Source organism: Neofelis nebulosa, chromosome 3 (assembly GCF_028018385.1).
Source record: "Neofelis nebulosa isolate mNeoNeb1 chromosome 3, mNeoNeb1.pri, whole genome shotgun sequence".
Lineage (NCBI taxonomy): Eukaryota > Metazoa > Chordata > Mammalia > Carnivora > Felidae > Neofelis > Neofelis nebulosa.
Genome location: NC_080784.1, coordinates 139,525,849 through 139,547,413, shown reverse-complemented (window position 1 = coordinate 139,547,413; position 21,565 = coordinate 139,525,849). Strand labels below are relative to the sequence as shown.

At 42.9% G+C, this 21,565-nt stretch overlaps 1 protein-coding gene across 3 annotated transcripts in view; it reads left to right on the top strand.

Annotated features, from left to right (window-relative positions):
- ENOPH1 (enolase-phosphatase 1) overlaps positions 1 to 10,872 on the top strand; it is a 37,529-nt gene extending 26,657 nt beyond the window's left edge. For all 3 annotated transcript variants that reach the window (XM_058722105.1, XM_058722107.1, XM_058722104.1), the window contains 3 exons: positions 1,915 to 2,047; positions 3,913 to 4,036; positions 9,751 to 10,872. In XM_058722105.1, coding sequence (XP_058578088.1) covers positions 1,915 to 2,047; positions 3,913 to 4,036; positions 9,751 to 9,890 — 397 coding nt within the window. In that variant the 3' untranslated portion in view covers positions 9,891 to 10,872. The remainder of the gene's footprint in view (positions 1 to 1,914; positions 2,048 to 3,912; positions 4,037 to 9,750) is intronic.
- Positions 10,873 to 21,565: the final 10,693 nt, after the last annotated feature.

The window sequence follows — 21,565 nt, the reverse complement described above, 5'->3', positions numbered from 1 at the left end:
CAGGGTGTTAGGAGTACCACCCTGACTGGAGTCTTGGCTGTGGTGTTCTGGGAGTGCTCCTGTCAAAGGAGACCGGGAATCCTGTATTGCTCGGAAATTCTTTTTTTTTTTTTTTTTCAATATTTTATTTTTAAGTAATCTCTACATCCGATGTGGGGCTGAAACTTAGAACCTTAAGAGCAAGAAGCTCACGCTCTACTGACTGAACCAGCCAGGCACCCTGCTAAGAAATTCTTTTTTTAAGTTGATTTATTTTGAGAGACAGCGAGAACGGGGGAGGGGCAAAGAGAGGGAGAGAAAGAATCCCAGGCAGGCTCCACACTGTCAGTATGGAGGCAGATTTGGGGCTTGAACCCACGAACCATGAGATCATGAGTTGAACTGAAATCAAGAGTCAGACGCTCAACTGACTGAGCTACCCAGGCGCCCAAGAAATTCTTAGACACTGCCAACTAAGGATTTTAGGCCATTGCCTGATGTAAACCCTAAGATCCAAGTCCACTTCTAGCTGTTGTATTTCTTTTGTTTTTTTGTCAAATGAGATACCATTCTTTTATGTACTTTACAAGGGGCTTCCACTTTTTAAAGGCTGCATTAGAATTTCCAGATAGGCCGGGGAGCCTGGGTAGCTCAGTCGGTTAAGGGTCCAACTTCAGCTCAGGTCATGATCTCGCAGTTCGTGGGTTTGAGCCCCGCGTCGGGCTGACAGCTCAGAGCCTGGAGCCTGCTTCTGATTCTGTGTCTCCCTCTCTGTCTGCCTCTCCCCTGCTCACGCTGTCTCTTTCTGTCTCTCAAAAACAAATGTAAAAAAAAAAATTTTTTTTTTAATAAAAAATAAAAAAAAGAAAAGAATTTCCAGATCGGCCAATGATCTGGGAATGTCTGCTGGTTCACTTTGTAAAACACAAGAGTGGAGCCAGGAGAGAATGCTTGAAGTAGTTAGTCCTTTCTTCTCTTGGTCTGGTTTCCTTAATTATAGAACCAGAGACGTGAAATAAGTTCTCTTAGACTTCTAAGCCCTGCACTGGCAATGTGGAAGAAATCCTGTCTCTAGGAGTATAAAGTAATGCACAAAGTAACCCATAATTATGTATACTGGTTTTGAACTAGTTGATCTCTTTCCTTCAATTAGTATTACATATTAAGCTCTTTTATCCAGTAGGAGACTTCTCTGACATTTTCCAGTTAATCTTTTAGAGATGACTGGTTCCACATTCCAAGTTCTTGTGCTTCTCTTTGCACCTATTTCCTGCGATATTATTTCCACCACCAGATAGGGAAGACCTTGTGGAACAGGTAAGCAGGACTTAGTGTCCGGAATCAAAAGCTAGACACTGCTGACCTGCCAATGTGAGATGGTACAAGTCTCTTAACTGGTTTATTTTGTAATTTTTTTTCTATAGAGTAAAACTTTAGGTTTTCTTAGTTCTCAAGAAGTGAAGTTCCATTTTCTAGCTGATCAGATATTAATAGCTTTGAACCTGCAAATGTTTTTCTTTTAATTGTTTGGAAGCACATCTTTTTAAAGGCATTGCCATGCTTTGTGAAGACACACTGGACATAATTTAACCTTTTCTTGTCATGGATTACATCAAAGATTCCATGATTGTTATTTGCTTTTTGGAGTTCCTTGGGAACTTTAAAAAACACTGTTATTTCATCCCTTATTTGTAATCACTTTTTACTGTCATTAGTGTGGCTGTCTGCCCAAAACTGTCCTCTCCACCTAAGTTGTTGCTTCTAATCCACTGTGATCCTGAATCTCCAGTGACAAGCTTATCAGACCGGACTCGAAGTCTCTTGGAGATGCTTCTCATGGGCACAAATAGAGAAACTTGTTCCAACTATTTTGCCTGGTTTTCATCTGGTTGAATAATGTGTTCCCTCACTTGACCTTGGTGGTCTTCCCTCCAGGTTCTTTGAAGATGTAGTTCCAGCAGTCAGGAAATGGAGAGAGGCTGGAATGAAGGTGTATATCTATTCTTCAGGGAGTGTAGAGGCCCAGAAGCTATTATTTGGGCATTCTACAGAGGGAGATATTCTTGAGGTAGGTTAACTGAGGTAGGTTACTTTGTTTTTTGACACTATCAAAGCATGAAATAAAGAATCTTAAAGGAATATTCTACAGTTATAAGCTAAATCAGCAATCAGATCATTGCATGCATATATGCTAAGCAGGTGGTAAAGAGACTGGATAAACTGGAGAATACATTCGAGGGAAGGATAAACTGTTTCTGTGGAGCCAGTCTTGGCATTGGAGGTTCTTAAGCTATTGTAAATAACGATCACCTGGGAGTCTGTTAAAAGTGTAGATCCCTGGGCCATGCTTCCTAGCAGATCTGAATTGGCAGGTCTGGGATGGGGTCAGGAATATATAAATGTATATTATATATAGATGTATATGTAATACAGCTAATAAAATAGGAGCTGGCTTATAAATCAGCTACCTTGCCAACATCAGAAAATTGTCAACTCAGAGGACACTAATGGCCCGCTTCTTTTGGTTGTTTAAAGTCAGGTAAGTGGTCCATAGTGGCACATACCCCATCCAAACACATGCACACATAAACTTCTTTCATGAAGCAGAGTGCAGTGTGGGTTCATTTGTTTCTGGCGATTTGGAGAGACATTTCAGAAATTTCATTCTCTGTAAGAGAGAACTGGGCATGTTACTGAAGAGTGATACGTGCAGGCCACCTATTACGTTTCTTGTAGATGAGACAATTCCTGCCGGCTCCTCTGTCCCACCATCCCTACACCTTCTGGAGGATACGGTGGTCAGTGGAAGAAGGCAGGCGTTTAGGACCTGAAAAAGAAATGCCAGCTAACCAAATACAGGCCGAATGTAGTGATATATAGTAGGTCATCCAGCCAGCTATCTTTTAAACAAGTATTCATGGAGTCTCTACTGTGCACAGAGAATACTTTGGCTTTGGAGATTGTCATATTCTCATTTTAGTACTTCCCTGTGTTTTAGTTTAAATCAAATATTAAGTCAGGAATAAAACCCTTGCATTATTGGTGTACAGATATCTGTATCTCTGAATACAGATGTAAACTACCGTTTTGCTCTCTCTAGTGGAACAGACATTAAGGTGATAGTAGATAAGACACAGTAATTACTGAATTCAATAATAAAAAAGTACTAAGTGAGGCAGACTTGAGAAAGAAAGAAAATCTATAAAACCGATCTTAACTTTTTAAAAGTTTTAAAAAATCATAGTATTAATATTACCTTAATTTGTCTTTGAGTGTTGTTAGGCTTGTTTTTAGTTTGTGAAAAGTTCTGACAGTATTCAAAGTATCACATAATAGCTGATCCTAAATGTGGACTTATTTTGGTTCATGTTAGTTAAATAAGCAAGTTACATATTTTGATCCCAGTTATCTTTAAGACAGGAAGGATATATATACTAGCTCTTGGGTAGAATTTCAAAATGTAAAAAATGAAAGTTTCTTGAAAGTTAAGTAACAGCTTATTAGTGAGACAGGTTAGAGAGATCTATTCATTCTGGGATCAGAGGACAATGTTCAGGACCTGTCATCAGGAGTGAAACCCAGTCCAATAAGTAGTTTTTGAGTATAAATGGGGTTTTAAGGATAGAAAGTAGGGCATGTGTGTTTTAAAAGATTTTGGATATAAAATTAATGCTTCTCAAAGAAAACTAAGTAAATTAAAACATGATCTTATATACATTGAATTGTTTACTTCTTCCAAATGTTTATTTCTATAAAATCTTACGTTACGTTTTCTTTCTGTAGCCTCCATGAGGCTTTCAGGGATTATTTACTGAGGAGACGAAATCGCTATGATTGTCTCCGAGACAATTTTATCTCCGAGAAAATGGAAAGACAAAGGAGTTGGGTTGCAAGTGTATTTATGACGTCACTCTTTTCTTTCCCTTTGTGCAGCTTGTTGATGGTCACTTTGATACCAAGATTGGACACAAAGTGGAGAGTGAGAGTTACCGAAAGATTGCCAACAGCATTGGGTGCTCAACCAACAACATCTTGTTTTTGACAGATGTTACTCTAGGTGAGTAGTTGGATTCCTTTTTTTTTTTTTTTTTTTTTTGACAGAGAGAAAGCACGTGCATGCATGAGACGGGGGGCAGGGCTGTGGTTAGGAGAGGGGGAGAAAGAGAATCCCAAGCAGGCTTCTCACTGTCAGCTCAGAGCCTGATGTGGGGCTCGAACTGTCAAACCGTGAGAGATCATGACCTGAGCCAAAATCAAGAGTTAAGACACTTAACTGGCTGAACTCCCCAGGTGCCCCGAGTAATCTGACTTCTTCTGTTGTATACTCCAGGGTAAGTGCTGGGCCTGGCACTGCAAACACGTGGCCTCTGTAAAGAAAGTTTGTGTGGATCCTCGAAAAATGAAACGGGTTTATAAAAGGGAGCAGTGAATCAAATGACCCATGTTTCTCTCCATTTACCCTTCCTTGGGGGTTATGCGTGGGCAAGTGGTACTGGAAAGACTAGATCTTCTCACTGTAACTCTTATCCATGGTCTCCCACCCATCCTTCTGTATATACACACACATGGATGAAATGGCAAAATAACAAAGGACAACTTAAGGGATGTCACTGGGTGATGGAGCATGCAGACACGAGTATGAGGGTAGGTGTGTGGTGAGGGACATCAGCTTACAGTAGACGTGATCATATGTATTTAATAGCACTGAGATGAGCTATGCACACTCAGAAAAATACCAAAAAAAGAAACAAAAAGCTAGAGGGGAGGAGAACTCTGAATGGTTTGAGAGCTTTTGTGTCATTCTTGTTCCAGTTGATAAGCACTCCCCCCTGGTGACTAGGAGCCTCCTCTCCACCTTCCCTCAGGTGACCCCAGTCCCCAGGCACCCGTCATGCTCTGAACCTCAGGACTTTCTTGGCATGATCCACCTGTTTAAAGATACACATCTTTTTTACCCATTATAATAGTACTTTATTATATGGGGTACGTTAGCCAGATGCATTATTATTTTAAGTATTGAATCCACGTAACAGTATATACTGTACCATACTGGTAATATAAGTGACTTCAAGAGTACTTTGGGTCAGAATAGAAAGCTCACACTCCAGTTTCTGTGTATGAATGTAGATCCTCTAGAGATTTACAGAAGGAAACGGTAGTGAATGAGGAAACAAGCAGTGGCAGGTGAAGAGATAGTGGGTGCTGGGGGAAGGTTGGTCTCTGGTTGTTCTGTGAAAGCCTCTGCTTGGTTAGACTTGCCCGGACGCCTTCACCTGGTGCCAGCTGTTGATTGCATGCTCATTGTCCTTAGAGTTTGTGCGTCTTCCAGGGGGCCTAATTTTGGTGTGTTTATAATTGCACCTGTATTTGAGGGCAGTTTTTTTTTTTTTTTTTAAGATTTATTTATTTTTGAGAGAGAGAGTACAAGTGGGGAAGGGCAAAGAGAGAGGGAGGACAGGATCCGAAGCAGGCTCCGCACTGACAGCAGTGAGCCAGATGCGGGGCTCGAACTCATGAGCCGCAAGATCGTGACCTGAGGTGAAGTCGGACGCTCAACTGACTGAGCCACCCAGGTGCCCCATCTTTTTTTTTTTTTTTTAATGTTTTTTTATCTTAGAGAGAGAGAGCCTGAGCGGGGGGGGGGGGAAGGACAGAAGATCTGAAACAGGCTCCCTTGCTGATAGCTGTGAGTCTGATGCAGAACTTGAAACTCATGAGCCTTGAGATGATCTGAGCTGAAGTCAGATGCTCAACCGACTGAGACACCCAGGTGCCCCAAGGGCAGTTCTTTATATTTGTTTCTTCTGTTTACCTTGGATTGGAAGTTTCATCTTCCGTTTATCCCCAGAACAAGACTTTGTGTATTGTGTGGCTGCCCTGACACACTGTTCCCCAGCAGGCTGGGAAGGGCGTCAGGGAGAAGAGGTGCAGGGCTGGGTGCTCTCTTGCCTAGTTGGCTCCTTGTGACTCCAGAGCCCCTCGGCGGCAGCTACAATAGTCTGCAGGCCAAATCCCTCTCTCTAGTCCTTCAAGAAACCCCCACCCACTAGGACTTTCAGAGATAGGGCCCAAAGGCAAACCCAAGCTGCTGACAGAGGTATCTTAGCAGAAGAAGTGTGTATGAACTGTATTCTCTCTCTGCTGCCGACCCTCCAGGTTTTGGTCTGTTCTGTTAGGCAAGAGTTACAGGTATCTAAGCAAGTACTAATTTGCTAAGCGGTTTAAAAAAAATCCTAACCAGCGTAGATCACATATAATGCCTTCCAAAAGTTATAATAATGCTTTCTAGAGAAAGAGGAACTTAATTTTACCTAGCATGCGGTAGACATATAGTAATTGTTAATATTTCTGTTAAATTTTAAGCCTTGGTGAATGTAGACTGAAATTTTGATCCAGGTGGATGGTACCAGATCACAGCCATTTGTTATCTCGAGTTTGAAAACTCAGCAGATGTTTGTGGGGATCAGCACCTGTCTTGCATATCCTGGCTTGGGTCGGTTCAAAGTCCAAGGGTTCCTACAAACTGTTGTCTTGTTTTTCCCTATCCTGGAAAACTTTACATTTACTGCTTGACTGCACCGAGGGAGAAGAGAGACAGATGTTTCAACGTTTGCTGTGTAACTAGGTAGCCAGGCCACATAAATGTACCATCGACAAGTATCAACCTTGATAACAGCCATTTTACCCGGTTTCTCCCCCCGGACTATAAATATACTATAAATATTCGCCTATCTTATTTCTGTACAGAAACTTCTTCCGATTTAAAGTTATGATTTACCTTCTTTTAAGAATGGCTTTTGGGGACTTAGAGTGGTGGTGGGGTGGGGAGGTTGCTCTACTGTCTACACAGGTTAAGGGTATGAAAGCCAGCAGTTTCTGTGAGGAATGATAATTTGAATACCTTTTATTTTGCTTTGTTCCTTATGGAAAGGAGATAGGCCCTGCTCTGCTGAGGTTAGCTGGTTTAATCTGTGAATTGCTTTTCTGTCATTCATATAAATGAATGGTTTGCCTTCTATTTAATTTCCTAGCAGTTTGGATGATAAGTTTCTGCCGGCTTAGCATCAGAGACTTGCTTTGTGGCTGGAGCTCCGCATGGAGTCTGTCTCGAGCATTCTGGGATTGAATGTGTTATGATCCCCAGACTTTCCCCCCTCCCTCACTTTATGGTTACTATTAATAATTATAATCCCTGCCCTAGTAAGATCACATACAGGTTCTTCATAGTCTTGTCTGTAGCCACATTTTTTTTCTAGTTGTTATCATAGTACATCTATAATTTTATGTCTTTTCTCTTTTCACTGAAGCGATTTCCTTAGGCTTCAGTCCCAGAAACTATTCTTAACTTTAGCGAATAGAGATAATCCCCAAGATGGCCTCAAAACAAAATTGACTTTCTCCAAGGCCTCCGCACGGAGGTTTTGTTCTTGTCCCTCATCTTCTGCCAGCTCCACACCCAGTGAAGCAGTAGGGCCAGAACTGGGCTCATGTGTAGCTGGGATGCGGCCAGGCAGCTGGCTGCTTGCCTTGTTCTTTTCTGTTATTTCTGATCCTGTGTTTTTGGTACCACATGCCCAGACTCCACTGCCAAGACAGAATGGAAGACTAACTATTTGGTATCCCAAATAAGATCCAAGTATGAAAAAGAGACCCTGAAAGGCTTTTTCCTCTTGGAGGAAAGGAAGGAGGCCCAGGGTTTCAAGTCAATATTGTGCCAACAGGGCAAACAGATGCACAAGGACAACACTTGCCCCGTGGTGATGCCGGTAAGAGGCTGAGTGTGCAAAAGTCATTGGCTAGTGTCAGGTCCCACGTGGATCGTGGATTGTGATGGCTCAACTCAGTTGAGATCCTGGGTTGCTAGTCAAGAGGAAAGCTTTGCTTGAGGCAGTCAGGCTGGGAACTGGGGGTGAAGGGGTCTGCAGAGTTTGCCTGAGGATGGGATTTCCACACGAAGAGGGGATTGCTGAGCACTTTGTTTGCTCTGGGAAGTGACAGCCCTTTCACAGGAAGAGCAGAAGCTGGACGTGGAAGAGATGGCTCTGCCCCATTCACTCCCTCTGGGAGCTTCTTACTCGCTCTGCACTGTTGCCCTGTAACCCATTTTGGTGGTGCAACTGTTTTCCAAATGATAGGAAATGACTGTGGTTTCGTATTACATCAAATCTAAACTCCATAGAATGTGTTTCAGATTCTTCACCAGTTTGGCTCTGTCTGACCTGTGTGCTGTCTCCCACACTCACTCGCTCTATTCTTCCAATATGCCTCCTCTCTTGCCAGTTTTCTTTCCTTGAGACTTCTGATCAAAACTTACCCTGTGTGCTCAGAAGTCAGTCATTTGTTAAATTGCAGATCCTAATTCCGTAGTTCCATGTTGGGGACTTGAGATTCTGCATTTCTAACAAGCTTCCAGGTGGTTGCCCCAACTATAAGTACATAGACCACACTTGGAGTAGTATTGCTCTAGAGCAGGAGTTGGCAAGCTTGCTCCGTAAAGGGCCAGTAGTGTATTTTAGGCTTTGCAGGCCCTACAGCCTTTGTTTCTACTCTTAAAACTCTGTCCTGGGAGTGGAAAAGCAGCCATAGACAATGCACGAATGAATGGGCATGGCTGTGTTCTAATAAAACTTTATTTACAGAAGCAGGTGGTAGGTCATAATTTTTTCACCCTTGTTCTAGAGCAGAGACCATAGAGTCAGGTTGACACTTCGAAACGTTAGCTCTGCCACTTGCTAGCTCTCACTTTCCGTGTCTGTAGAATAGGGATAGTAATACTAACTACCTCAGGGTTGTTGTGAAGATTTAAATGAGAATGGGAGCTCCATGAAGACAGGAGCTTTGTTTTGTTCATATGTCTGTTCCTAGAATAGTACTTGGCACATAGTAGGTGCTAAACTGATATAAGGCATTAGCTGTTATCTTTCACATGGAAACAATGGAGAGAGGACTGTAACCCAAGGCATATTAGAGATGTTCCCTGCTATACCTAGCTTACCTAGTTTCATTTTACTAGTCCTATTTTCACTTCTGTCCACATGCAGTCACTGATCTTAAGGTACTCACTAAGTCTAATGAGAAGAGAGACAACAGATAACAACATGTCAATTCATATAGTCATGAGAGAGCTAAATACAAGGTGTTAAAGGAGCACATGGGATGCTCTAATACACATGGTAGGAATCTTATCTGGAAGATAAGATATCTTACCTGGAAGATATCTTATCTGGAAGATAAGATATTTGAGCTGAATTTTGAAGAGTAGGAATTTTCCAGGCAAGTGACAGCAGGAATTTTGACCTGATTGAATCATGGGCTTCCATTTGTCCCATCTCTGCCTAACTGGTATTATTACGGACAGCCTGCCTTTTGGGAAACCCTCAGTTTTATGTGGGACTGATGAGAGGGAATGGAGGAGAGTCGTGGACAGAACATGGCCTTTACCTTCTGCATTCATAAGTACTTAATAAAAGCTCGGAAGTCTAGGGTACGCTATACACTGTACACTGGGACAGGGAAGTCTAAACCATTCTAGTCTGTCAGGTATAGTTTTATAGTAAGAATAAAAAAAAAAGCAACTCTATTATGGAAACATTAAAAGTTACATAAAAGAGAATAATGTGGCCAGACCCCCATGTTGCCAACTTCTAGCTTCAACAATGATCAAATCAGGGTCAAACCTGTTTCCTAGTTTTCCACATCCCCCTAATTACTTTGAAGCAAATCTCAGACATCATATTGTGATGTCTCTGACACATACTTTGATTTTCACAGAGGCCAGTGCTGCTGAGGAAGCAGATGTTCATGTCGCTGTGGTGGTGAGACCCGGCAATGCGGGACTGACGGATGATGAGAAGACTTACTACAGCCTCATCACATCCTTCAGCGAACTGTACCTGCCTTCCTCAACCTAGAGGACGACTCATAGGGAAGACCAGCCTGTCTTCACAGAGTCGTCCCTGTAGTCTAGTTGTATTCCAATGGTAAAAGTAACTTACTTAAAAAAGACATATATACACACACACAGGTACGCGCGTGTATATATGTGTATGTTTAACTTGCCTTCCACGGGCACATAAGTGAAAAAAAGTCTCAGTTCAGTGAAAAGGAAACTTATTTAAAGATGCTTTCTATGTAGAAATTGTTTGAAACCACAACCCTAACCCCAACTGAAAGCAAACTATAGCTGATAGAAGAATTACTGCAGTATAGATCACACGTGTTAGGTTTATCAAGTCGTGTACCAACATGGAAAGGTAGGGTTGAGAAGTTATTCAGAAGCCTTGTTATTTTAAAAACTGGAAGTGTTTCACAGACTTACTCCTAATAATAATTCATTCCCCTTTCGAATTATAAGTTAGAAGATTGCGACAGCTAAATTTCAAAGTAGTAGCCTCCTTCTCTACAGAAGTCAAAGCCATTTGTTTCTGCTCCAAAAGACAGCAAACCTGGGAAAGGAAACTCATTTGAGTCTTGATGCAGGTATCCATTACCAAGGAAACTTGCTCATCATTGTGGCGGCCCCAGCAAACGGTTGCCTTACCAATGATAAAGGTGCACTGATGTAACAGCTAAAATGGGAATGTGGTTCTTAATGTTTAACAGAATAGCACTAATCCTGCCGGTTGTTATCATCATAAGTTTTCTGGTTGCCTTTCTAACTACTTTTTAGCAGTTTGAGAATATATGTTGCTATTTACTATTGAAAAGCAAAAGGTTTACTGAAATCATTCTGTAAGACCCTTCTAGAAGAGCCCTAATAATGTAATATTTTCCTCTGAAATGGATATGAAGAGTGTAAATTTTATAACAGCATTATTTATCCTGGTTCAATCCTAATGGGATGTCATGTCAATTTCATGTTGTGATTAATAAAAACATTTTCTTCTTCACTCAGTTTTGTGTAGGTTCCTGAACCATGCCACCTATTGCCGTAAGCAAAAGAGAAACTGAAGAGAGATTGAGAAAATAAGAACTTCTGGTTTTTGCCTGAATCTTGTGGATGGGAGGTGTGTGTGTGTTGTGTGTGTATTTTAATGCATTGCCCGTGAAAAGTCATTGACTACTATTTGAGTTATATACACATACATGACCTCACCGGTTATTATTCCATTTGGATAGTAAGCATTCATGTTATGAGTGGGGTTTCTTAGATTTTTGAGACTCTTACGTTTGAGGTATATAAAATAATGTTAGAAGGAGGCAAGTATTCTCTTAATTAAGAAAAGCTGTAATGAATCCTGGAGGAATAATTTTGGAAATGCTTTGAATAAGAAAAAGATTACAAATATGAGAGGACAGGGAATATAAAAGATTTTATGTTGATAATTTTTATCTTCCAGTAACTAATTAAGAAGTCTAAGGACTATGAAAATATAGAAGGGTAATAAAAAGGAAATGAGTTTAAGTAAATTTTAGAAATGGTAGTAATTTGTAAATGATAAAGCTACAAATGACAATAAAAGGATGAACTTCCTACAGTTTTGAAAAAGCTCATGAGAAGATGACAGGTAAGATGTCTCTTAATGCCAGTAAAGGAATAATTGGAAAAGTAAGGAAGAAATGAGAGAAAATTATGCACCAGAGTCTAGATGACAAAGGAATTAAAGGAAAAGGGTGTTCACTATGTAGCTGACAGAGAGTTGGGGTGGAGAGGTTAGTCTGTTTGGACTGCTCTAACAAAATCCCAGGACTTGGGTGGCTTATAAACAGAATTTTATTTCTCACAGTTCTGGAGGCTGAGAAGTCTAAGATCCCAGTGCTGGCAAATTCCTTGTCTGGTGAGAGCCCATTTCCTCACAGACCAAGGTCGTTTTCCTGTAACCTCATGTGGTGGAAGGGCAAAGGGGCATTCTTGGGCTACTTTTTTTTTTTTTTTTTAACTGTTTACTTACTTATTTTGAGAGAGTGTGAGCAGAGAAGGGGCAGAGAGAGAGAGGGAGAGAATCCCTAATAGGCTTCAAGCTGTCAGCACAGAGCCCGACGTGGGGCTCGTTCCCACAAACCGTGAGATCATGACTTGAACTGGAATCAAGACTTGGACGCTTAACCGACTGAGCCACCCAGGTACCTTGGGGTACTTTTAAAAGGGCGCTAATCTGGGGGCGCCTGGGTGGCGCAGTCGGTTAAGCGTCCGACTTCAGCCAGGTCACGATCTCGCGGCCCGTGAGTTCGAGCCCCGCGTCGGGCTCTGGGCCGATGGCTCGGAGCCTGGAGCCTGTTTCCGATTCTGTGTCTCCCTCTCTCTCTGCCCCTCCCCCGTTCATGCTCTGTCTCTCTCTGTCCCAAAAATAAATAAAAAAAAAAAACGTTGAAAAAAAAAAAAAAAAAGGGCGCTAATCTGGGCTGCCACGCTGGCTCAGTTGGTAGAGCATGAGACTCGATCTCAGGGTGGTGTGTGGGAGTCCCACGTTGGGCATAGAGATTGCTTTAAGATATATACATACATAAGGGTGCAAATTCTATCCTTGGGCTCCACCAAAGCCCCCACCTCCAAATACCATCAATTTGGGGGTTAGATTTCAACATACAGATTTTGAGGGGGACACAGATATTCAGTCTACAGTCTACAAGAAGCATTTCTTGTCCATGATGAAAAGGGTACCAGAAAAACTATAATTCATTTTGAGTAATTGAAGGTGGAAATAGATTCAGGAATAAAGAGAAAGTTCCAATATTAGATTGAGTTTGTCAAAGGGGCAAGTGAAAGGAAGGGAAAAAGATGAGTGGAATATTTCTTAGACCCTAAGAAACTCATTCACAGTTAAATGTGATGGAAAAAAGATCTTAGGAAGAACTTGAGGTATAAAGTAGATAGGTCGTGAGGGAGGAAACTGCCTAGGAAGAAGATAGTGAGGTAGATGGTGCATCCGTAAAAATTCATGGTCCTTAGTAAGGGAAGGAGGAAAAATATCACCTCTGGAATATCCAAGAAGAGAACAAATGCACTAAATTTTGTCAACATTTTGTTTGCGGAGAATGTAGGGAACAAAGACCTCTTAAAACTGTGGCCCTTTTTATTCCTGTTAATCCACATCTACCTCAGTCATGCTCTTTCTCACAATGGCACTGATTTCCAGTCTTGGATCAAAACTCAAGTTGATTTTCTAAATTTTTTTTTTTTTTTAAGATTTTCTTTTCAGTTTATTTTGAGAGAGAGTGAGAAAACGAGAGAGTGCAAGTGGGGGAGGGGCAGAGAGAGAGAGAGAGAGAGAGAGAATCCCAAGCAGGCTCTGCACTGCCATTGTAGAGCCTGATGGGGCTGAGAGAGAGAGAGAGAGAGAGAGAATCCCAAGCAGGCTCTGCACTGCCATTGCAGAGCCTGATGGGGCTCCAACTATGAGATATGACCTGAGCCGAAATCAAGAGTCTGACGCTTAACTGACTGAGCCTCCCAGGTGCCCCTAAAGATTTTAAAGTACTCTGCAGCCAGCGTAGGGCTTGAACTCAACCCGGAGATGGAGTCGCAAGCTCTACTGACTAAGCCAACCAGGCATCCCAAAAACCTAAATTGATTTCTTAGAAGGGAATCCTCAGACAAAGGGGCTTCTCTAATCTTATCAGCATTTCTGGAGTATCAGGGCTTCTTGCTTGGCTTCCTGGAAGACTAGCCTTAGTTGCTAACTCTAACTGATGTCCAGTTTAGAGTTGCACAAAAATTGAGAGCCACTGGCATAATGCAGAGAAAAATGCACAGCAGCCTTTGCCCAGCAGATGGTGCTGTTGACCCAGAGACCCTGTCAAGTGTGAGGCCACCAGATAGATACAGCAGATGGAGCTAAGAGGTGGCATTTAGAGAGAATAACGAGTATAGTTCATTATCTTTAAAAGCCTGTAGCATGATGTTGCAAGAGTCAGAATAGTTTGGAAAAAATGGCAATAATCCTGAATGAAATCCACCCACTAACATTCCTCTTCTCCTTTTATTCCCCAAGTCACATAAAAAAACAAAAGCCCAAAATGGTCATTTTTGGATAGTTAGTTTTTCCGGTGGTAGTGTTAAAAAGAACTTCTTTTCAGGTTTTTAAAATTCCTATCAGAGTACCAAGTTGAATATAATATGTGCCCAATTTATTATCCCACCACTTGAGCCCCAGATGGGGAAGAATAATTTGCAGTTTTTGCTAACACATCAGAGTAACCAAGAGAAGTAGAATTCACCTTCCTTGCCCAAGTTACTTAGATTTAGGCCAAGTTATTCATTCAGATATTGATAGATATGTGTTAAAAAAATATATATATATGTGTGTGTGTTGGGGGGTTGGTGAATGCATGCATAGAAGAAATCCTGGGGGAGAAATGCATGAACTGTTAACATTTGTTCGATTTAAGGGCATCTATATTGTGCCCTGGATCTGCTGTCAGGGGTCAAAGTCCTGTCCTACTCTGCAGGTACATCCATCCTTGGGGGAGGCAGTCTATAAACAGTGAACAAAAACACAGCCATGAAATGTGGCCACATAAGAAGAGTCTGTTGATAGAGAGCCTAGGCAGAGCTCTTGGTTTCCAGTATTAGGGAACAGGCTAAGGAGAGAAGCCAGCAAAGGAGATACTAAAGGATTGGGCATCAAGGAACGGAAACCAAGAGAGTGGCAGGACAGTCCAATGAAGAAGGCAGTGCTCAGGTGCTCAAATGCTGGTAAGAGTTCAAGTAAGTTGTGAACAGGAGTGGTCCTGGGATGAGACAGGTGCAGTCTCGAGTGGTGGGAACAAAAATTAAGTTGAGAAGGGAATGTGAGGCCAAAGGTTTATCCATTTTGTTTGTATCAGTTCTGTTTTCAAAGAACCAACTGTTGGTTTTATTGAGTCTCTATTTATCTCCACTCTAATCTTTATTTCCTTCTGCTTGTTTTGCATTTAGTTTGCTCTTGGCCGTTTCCTTCAGGTGGGAGATTAGGTTATTGCTTTGAGATCTTTCTTCTTTTTCTTTTTCTTTTTTTTTTTTTTCAACGTTTTTTATTTATTTTTGGGACAGAGAGAGACAGAGCATGAACGGGGGAGGGGCAGAGAGAGAGGGAGACACAGAATCGGAAACAGGCTCCAGGCTCCGAGCCATCAGCCCAGAGCCTGACGCGGGGCTCGAACTCACGGACCGCGAGATCGTGACCTGGCTGAAGTCGGACGCTTAACCGACTGCGCCACCCAGGCGCCCCAAGATCTTTCTTCTTTTTCAAGGTAGTCCTAGCTTTATATTTGTCTCCCAGCACTGCTTTCACCTGCCTCCCATAGGTTTGGTATGTTGTGTTTTGGTTTTCATTGTCTCAAAGTGTTTTCTAGTTTTTTTCTTTAAGTTTATTTATTTATTTTGAGAGAGAGAGAGCAAGAGAGTGCATGCATACACAGTGTGTATAAGGGGGGGGCAGAGAGGGAGAGAATCCCAGGCAGGCTCCTCTCTGTCAGTGCAGAGCCAGACGTGGGGCTCTGTCTCACAAACCGTGAGATCATGACCTGAGTCGAGATCAAAAGTTGGACACATACCCAACTGAGCCACCCAGGCACCCCTCAAAGTGTTTTCTTTCTTTTTTAAAAAATGAATATATAGGGGCGCCTGGGTGGCGCAGTCGGTTAAGCGTCCGACTTCAGCCAGGTCACGATCTCGCGGTCCGTGGGTTCGAGCCCCGCGTCAGGCTCTGGGCTGATGGCTCGGAGCCTGGAGCCTGTTTCCGATTCTGTGTCTCCCTCTCTCTCTGCCCCTCCCCCGTTCATGCTCTGTCTCTCTCTGTCCCAAAAATGAAATAAAAAATGTTGAAAAAAAATTAAAAAAAAAAAAAAAAAAAAAAAAATGAATATATATATTTAAAGTTAGAGAGAGAGAGAGGGAGGGGCAGAGAGAGAGGGAGACACAGAATCTGACGCAGGCTCCAGGCTCCGAGCTGTCAGCACAGAGCCCAAGTCGGGGCTCGAACTCACCAACTGTGAGATCATCACCTGAGCCCAAGTCAGATGCTCAACTGACTGAGCCACCCAGGTGCCCCCCTCAAAGTGTTTTCTAATTTCCCTTGTGATTTCATCTTTGACCCATTAGTTATTAAAGAGCGTGTTGTCTAAGTTCCACGTATTTCTGAATTTTCTAAATTTCCTTCTGTTATTGATTTCTCATTTCATGCCACTTACTTAGTGAACATACTTTGCATGATTTTGATCGTTTAAAATGTACTGAGATTTGTTTTGTGGCCTAACATATGGTCTGTACTGGAGAATGTTCTTTCTGCACTGAAGAAAAACGTGTGTTGTGCCGCTGTTGGGTAGAGTGTTCTCTGGTGTTTGTCAGAACTGGTTGGTTTATAGTGGAGCTTCAGTCTTCTGTTTCCTTACTGATCTTCTATGGAGTTTTTGGTCCAGCATTGAGTGTGGGATACTGGATTCTCCATCTCTTATCATTGACATATTTCTCCCTTCAGTATTGTCTGGTAAAAAGATACAGAAGTTTGCTCCCATCCAACTTTACTCACCCCCTGCTTATGTGGTGTTCCAGGTGACATCTTTGAAATTTTTTAAGCTTTATTTTGAGAGAGAGAGAGAGAGAACATGAGCAGGGGAGGGGTTAGAGGAAGAGAGAGAATCCCTCGCAGGCTCCATGCTGCCAGTGACACAGGGCTCGAACTCACAAACCGTGAGATCATGACCTGAACCAAAATCAAGAGGTGGACGCTTATCTGACTGAGCCACCCGGGTGCCTCGTGACATCTTTGTACATTGTGTGCCCATCGCCAGATTTATAATTACTGGTCTGGGTAGTGTCTTAAATCTGAAGAAAAAAAGGAGTTACAAGCAACAAATACATTTATACTTTCTTTTAATATTGACCTATTGTATAGTTTCTTGGAGCTTCAAAGTATACTACTAATAGGGCGGTTTAAAGAGGCAGAAATGTATTCTGTCACAGTTCTGGATCCCAAAAGTCTAAAATAAAGGTGTTGGCAGGGTTGGTTCCTTCTGGAAGCAATGAAGGAGAATCTGTGCCATGCCTCCGAGCTTCTGGTGACAGCTAGAACCCTTAGCATTACTTGGCTCGTAGAGGCATGTCTCCTGTCTTCACCTCCATCATCATGAGGCATTCTCCCCATTTCTCTGCATCTTTGTTTGCATGGCTGTCCTATAAGCACTCGGGTAGTATTGGATTAGTGGCTCACCCTAACCTTCCAGCATGACCTCATCTTAACTAATTACATCTGCGATGATTCTGTTTCCAAATAAGGACACATTCAGAAGTTTTGGGGATTAGGACCTCAGCTTGTCTTTTTGGGGTGACACAATTCAACCCGTAACACCAGAGATATGTCAGAGCTTTCCAAAGCATCCATTTTCTGCTCTTTCATCCATTCCATTACTTGCCAAAGCATCTCATTTTCTGCTCTTTCCTCTCATGCTTTTTGATTAGTCCGTTGTTTGCCCCAACTGCTATCCATTGTTCCGGGTACCTGTGACTAGCACATCTGCCTTTAAATGTTTTTGACAGATGTCTGAGGGTAGCTGCCCCAGCACTGGGAGAATTCTTAGTCACCTAAGATAGAAGGTAAACCCTTTGAGCCACCGAACAGGCCACTATGGACTGAACTGGGTTTCTCATGCCCCCCACCTCCACCCCTCTCAAATTTGTGTGTTGGGAAGCCCTAACCTCCAATGTGACTATTTGGAGATAGGGCTTTTAGGAGGTAATTTAAGTTAAGCGAAGTTATAAGGGTGGGGCCCAAATCGAATGGGACTGATGTCTTTAAAAGAGGAAGAAGAGACACCAGGGAGCTCTCACCAAAAATCAAATCAGCCAGAACTTTGATCCTGGACTTCTCAGCCTGCAGAAGTGTGAGATAACAAATTTCCGTTGTTTAAAACACCCTGTTTGTGGTTTTTTGTTATAGCAGCTCAACCTAACACACACAGTTCAAAACCACAATTCCTAGTGAATAAGGTCCATTTCTCTCCTGGTACTCTTTTCTAATTTTTTTTTTTTTAATGTTTATTTATTTTTGAGAGAGACAGAGACAGAGTGCGAGTGGGTTGGGGGCAGAGAGAGAGGGAGACACAGAATCTGAAGCAGGCTCCAGGCTCCGAGTTGTCAGCACAGAGCCCGAAGTGGAGCTTGAAGTCACAAACTGTGAGATCATGACCTGAGCTGAAATGGGATGTTTAACCGACTGAGCCACCCAGTAGCCCCTCCTGGTACTCTTTTCTGTGTTAGAAATACAGACTGTTACTTTTGAGGCCACCACTGAGCTGGGGGCCTGGAATGGGACCAGGGTAAGTTAAAACACCACAAAGCTATTTTTACTGAGATTCAGCTAGCTTTTTTTTTTTTTTTTAATTTATTTATGTATTTTGAGAGAGTGAGAGAGCACACACAAGTGGGGAAGGAGCAGAGAGAGGGGGAGAGAGAGAATCTCAAGCAGGCTCTGTACCACTGGCTCAGAGCCCAATGTGGGGCTCAAACTCCCGAACCACAAGATCATTACCTGAGCCGAAGTTGGATGCTCAACCGACTGAGCCACCCAGGTGCCCCCAGCTAGGTTTTCTTGACTAAGCATGCTCCTGGTTCCTGCGAGCTTTTACTTTGCAGAATTCTGAAAGCGTTGATTTCGGTGGTTTTTGCCAGTGTATATACTGGTGTTTAGGAGAGCAGGACTTTGGTGTTCCTTAATCCTCTATTTTCACTGCTGTCCTCCCACATGTTCTTTTCATGTTGACTTTGACACTCCTCCCACCAAGAGGTGGGGGGTGTGTCTCCTGCCACCTTGAGTCTGGGTGGGGGCTTAGGACTGCTCCGACCAAAACAGGACAACTGAGGTGATGCTTTGTGACTTTCCAGGCAGGGTTATAAAAAGGCTACAGCTCCCATATCCCTTTCTGAGGAGCCAGGGTTGGAACACTTGCTCTGGGGAAGCCAGGTACCACGCTGTGAGGGAGCCCAAGTTCACTCACCTGGAGAGACCAGGTCAACAGGAACCAGGGCCCCAAGCTGACGGCCAGACTCAGTCTTTAGACGGGAATAAATTAGCCTTCAGACACTTCCAGCCTCCAGCCCTCAAGTCTTCCAGCTGAGACCCAGACATCATGGAGCAGAAATGAGCTGTCCCCACTGTGCCCTGTCTGAATTTCTGACCCACAGCATCTGTGAGCATAATAAATAGTTATTTTATGCTGTTGCATTTTCTGGTAATTTGTTCAGCAATCAACAGTAACTGGAACAGTCGCCAAGTGAATTAAATGGTACCAGGCAGCGGACAGCATTTTTCATCCCTTTCGGTGTAGCTGGGCTGTGAAAAGGCTGTGCTCAAGTTGCGGTTAGGAGCATCGAGATGATCTCATTAGTCACCCTTCCCTCCCTCCACACAGTGGCATCTCTTGTTCTAGATTTTACAAGTGTCGCCATCTTCCCAATCATCCGGGACTGGAACTGCAGAGTGTCTGATTTTTCCTTTCCCTTCCCCCTTCTGACAAAGGCAACAAGTGATGCCCATTGTCTTTTTCCTAGTGCCTCACAAATGTGTTCCTTCCATCCCGTTCCTAACAGAATTATAGACAGGATACAAAAGTCCCCTGTATTTAGAGACCACTGTCTCCTCCCAGGGCAATGCAATACGTGAATTGCCCGGTCTCTCTCTCTGAAATATTGCTAGCCCATCAATCGACTGTCCCTGTGTTCAGTCCAAGCCCTTTTCCTCCAGCTCCTCTTAAGTCTCCCTGGCTGCAAATCTAAATTTGGCTTACAGAAATCGAGTGGTGTTAGACAGTATTCTAATTGTGACTGTTAAATAAATCCCTCTGTTCTGCTTTCTATGGAAATATTCATTCAACAACTTACAGCTTTGTCTTTGCCCTGACTCAAACGGCATTTGGAGGGAGAGTTTTTGATGAGTTCAATTTAAAAATCTGAGTAGAGCCTACAGGGTCAGCTCAGCTTCTTGTCTTAAAAACATGAAATACATGCAGTTTTCATCAGGCACGAACCAAGCTAGCCCCACTGTTTTTTTGTGAAGCTGCACGAGAGGAAGTCCAGTACTCACACAGAGTTGTGTAAGGATTATTTCAGGCCCTCTTAAGAATGTGGGTATTTAACGTGTGCTAGTTACTACAGACATTATAAGAAATAACCCTTTTTATAATCTAGAACTTCCTCCTTACTACACAGAAAGCTGTTTGCTATAAGAAGCCAGAGGATAATTGCATCCTCTGAAATCTGACCACATTACCATTGTGTCCTAAATGCCTTGTTGAGCAGCCCATATTTAAGAGATTAAATCTTTAAAAAAGAGAGCGAGAAAAGGAAAAGAGGAGGGCAGGTACTGTCATTCATTTATTTTGCAAGTATTTATTAAGCACTTAACTCTGTGCCAGGCACTGTTTTAGTTACTAGGTGTGTGACAGACTCGGGTCCCGGGGCTCTCTAAAGCAGCAGAAATTGACAAGAGGCCAAAAGGGAATTCCAGGCAAGGCTTGTATTAGGGCTCATGCATGAGGGAAACGGCACAAAGGGAAAGTGTCCTTCAGGCTGACTCTCAGAACAAAGGCCGGGGAAAGTTTTCCAAGGGACTGAGGTGGGAAAGGGGTAACATCAAAACATTTTGGGGTGGGGAGGTATAGGAGGTTGGGTGGGCAGGCACAGTGGACAGAACATGTTTCTACATGCGGCTTATGTCTCATTAGCATGTTAGATCTGGGCATGATATTTAGTATTACAATGAGGGAGAAAGTAGGTAAAAGTTCAGTACTGGGGTCCATCTTGGCACAAACTGGTTTGGTCCGGTCTGGGTTTGTTTTTTTGTTTTTGTTTTTTTGCCTAATTTTTTTTTTAAATTTACTTATTTTTGAGAGAGAGAGAGTGTGTGCACGCGAGAGAGCTTGAGTGGGGGAGGGGCAGAAAGAGCCAGAGACACAGAATTGGAAGCAGGCTCCAGGCTCTGAGCCATCAGCACAGAGTGTGATGCAGGGCTTGAACCCACGAACTGTGAGATCATGACCTGAGCCGAAGTCAGATGCTCAACAGACTGAGCCACCCGGGCACCCCTAGTTTGGTCCAGTCTTGACGAGTCTCCATAGTGAGCATTCCTGCAAGATATTACTGATCAACAGGCATAGAGTTTTAGCTATCCTACAGGATGTACTACTCAAGGGGCATTGCTATGCAGGAATGCTGGATTTTGGTGGTTAGGGTTGAGGGGATCTGAGTCCAGGCCCTGCTCTACCTCAGGTACATGACAGGTAAAAATCTGTGCCCTCAAAACAAACAAACACAATCCCTGCCCTCATGGAGCTTACATTTTAGGGGTAGAGAAAATGACATAATAAAATAAGTAAAATGTGTTAAACAGTGTTATGCATGTTAGAATTTTAACTAACCCAGGACCATGTTTAGAAAATGCTAGCAAGCAAAATAAAGCTGGAAAGAGCAGTAGTGCTGGTTTGGGCTTGAGTTTTAGAGGTCAGGTAGGCCTCCGTGAGAGGATAACATTGGAGGAAGTGAAGAGGGTGAGAGATTTCATCAAGTGCAAAAGTCCTGAGGTCAGAGCATGCCTGGCTGTTGGAGAAACATAAGAAGGTTGAGGGACTGGAACAGAGGGAATGGAAGGTGGAAAGGTGGGTCTTACTGGCCCTT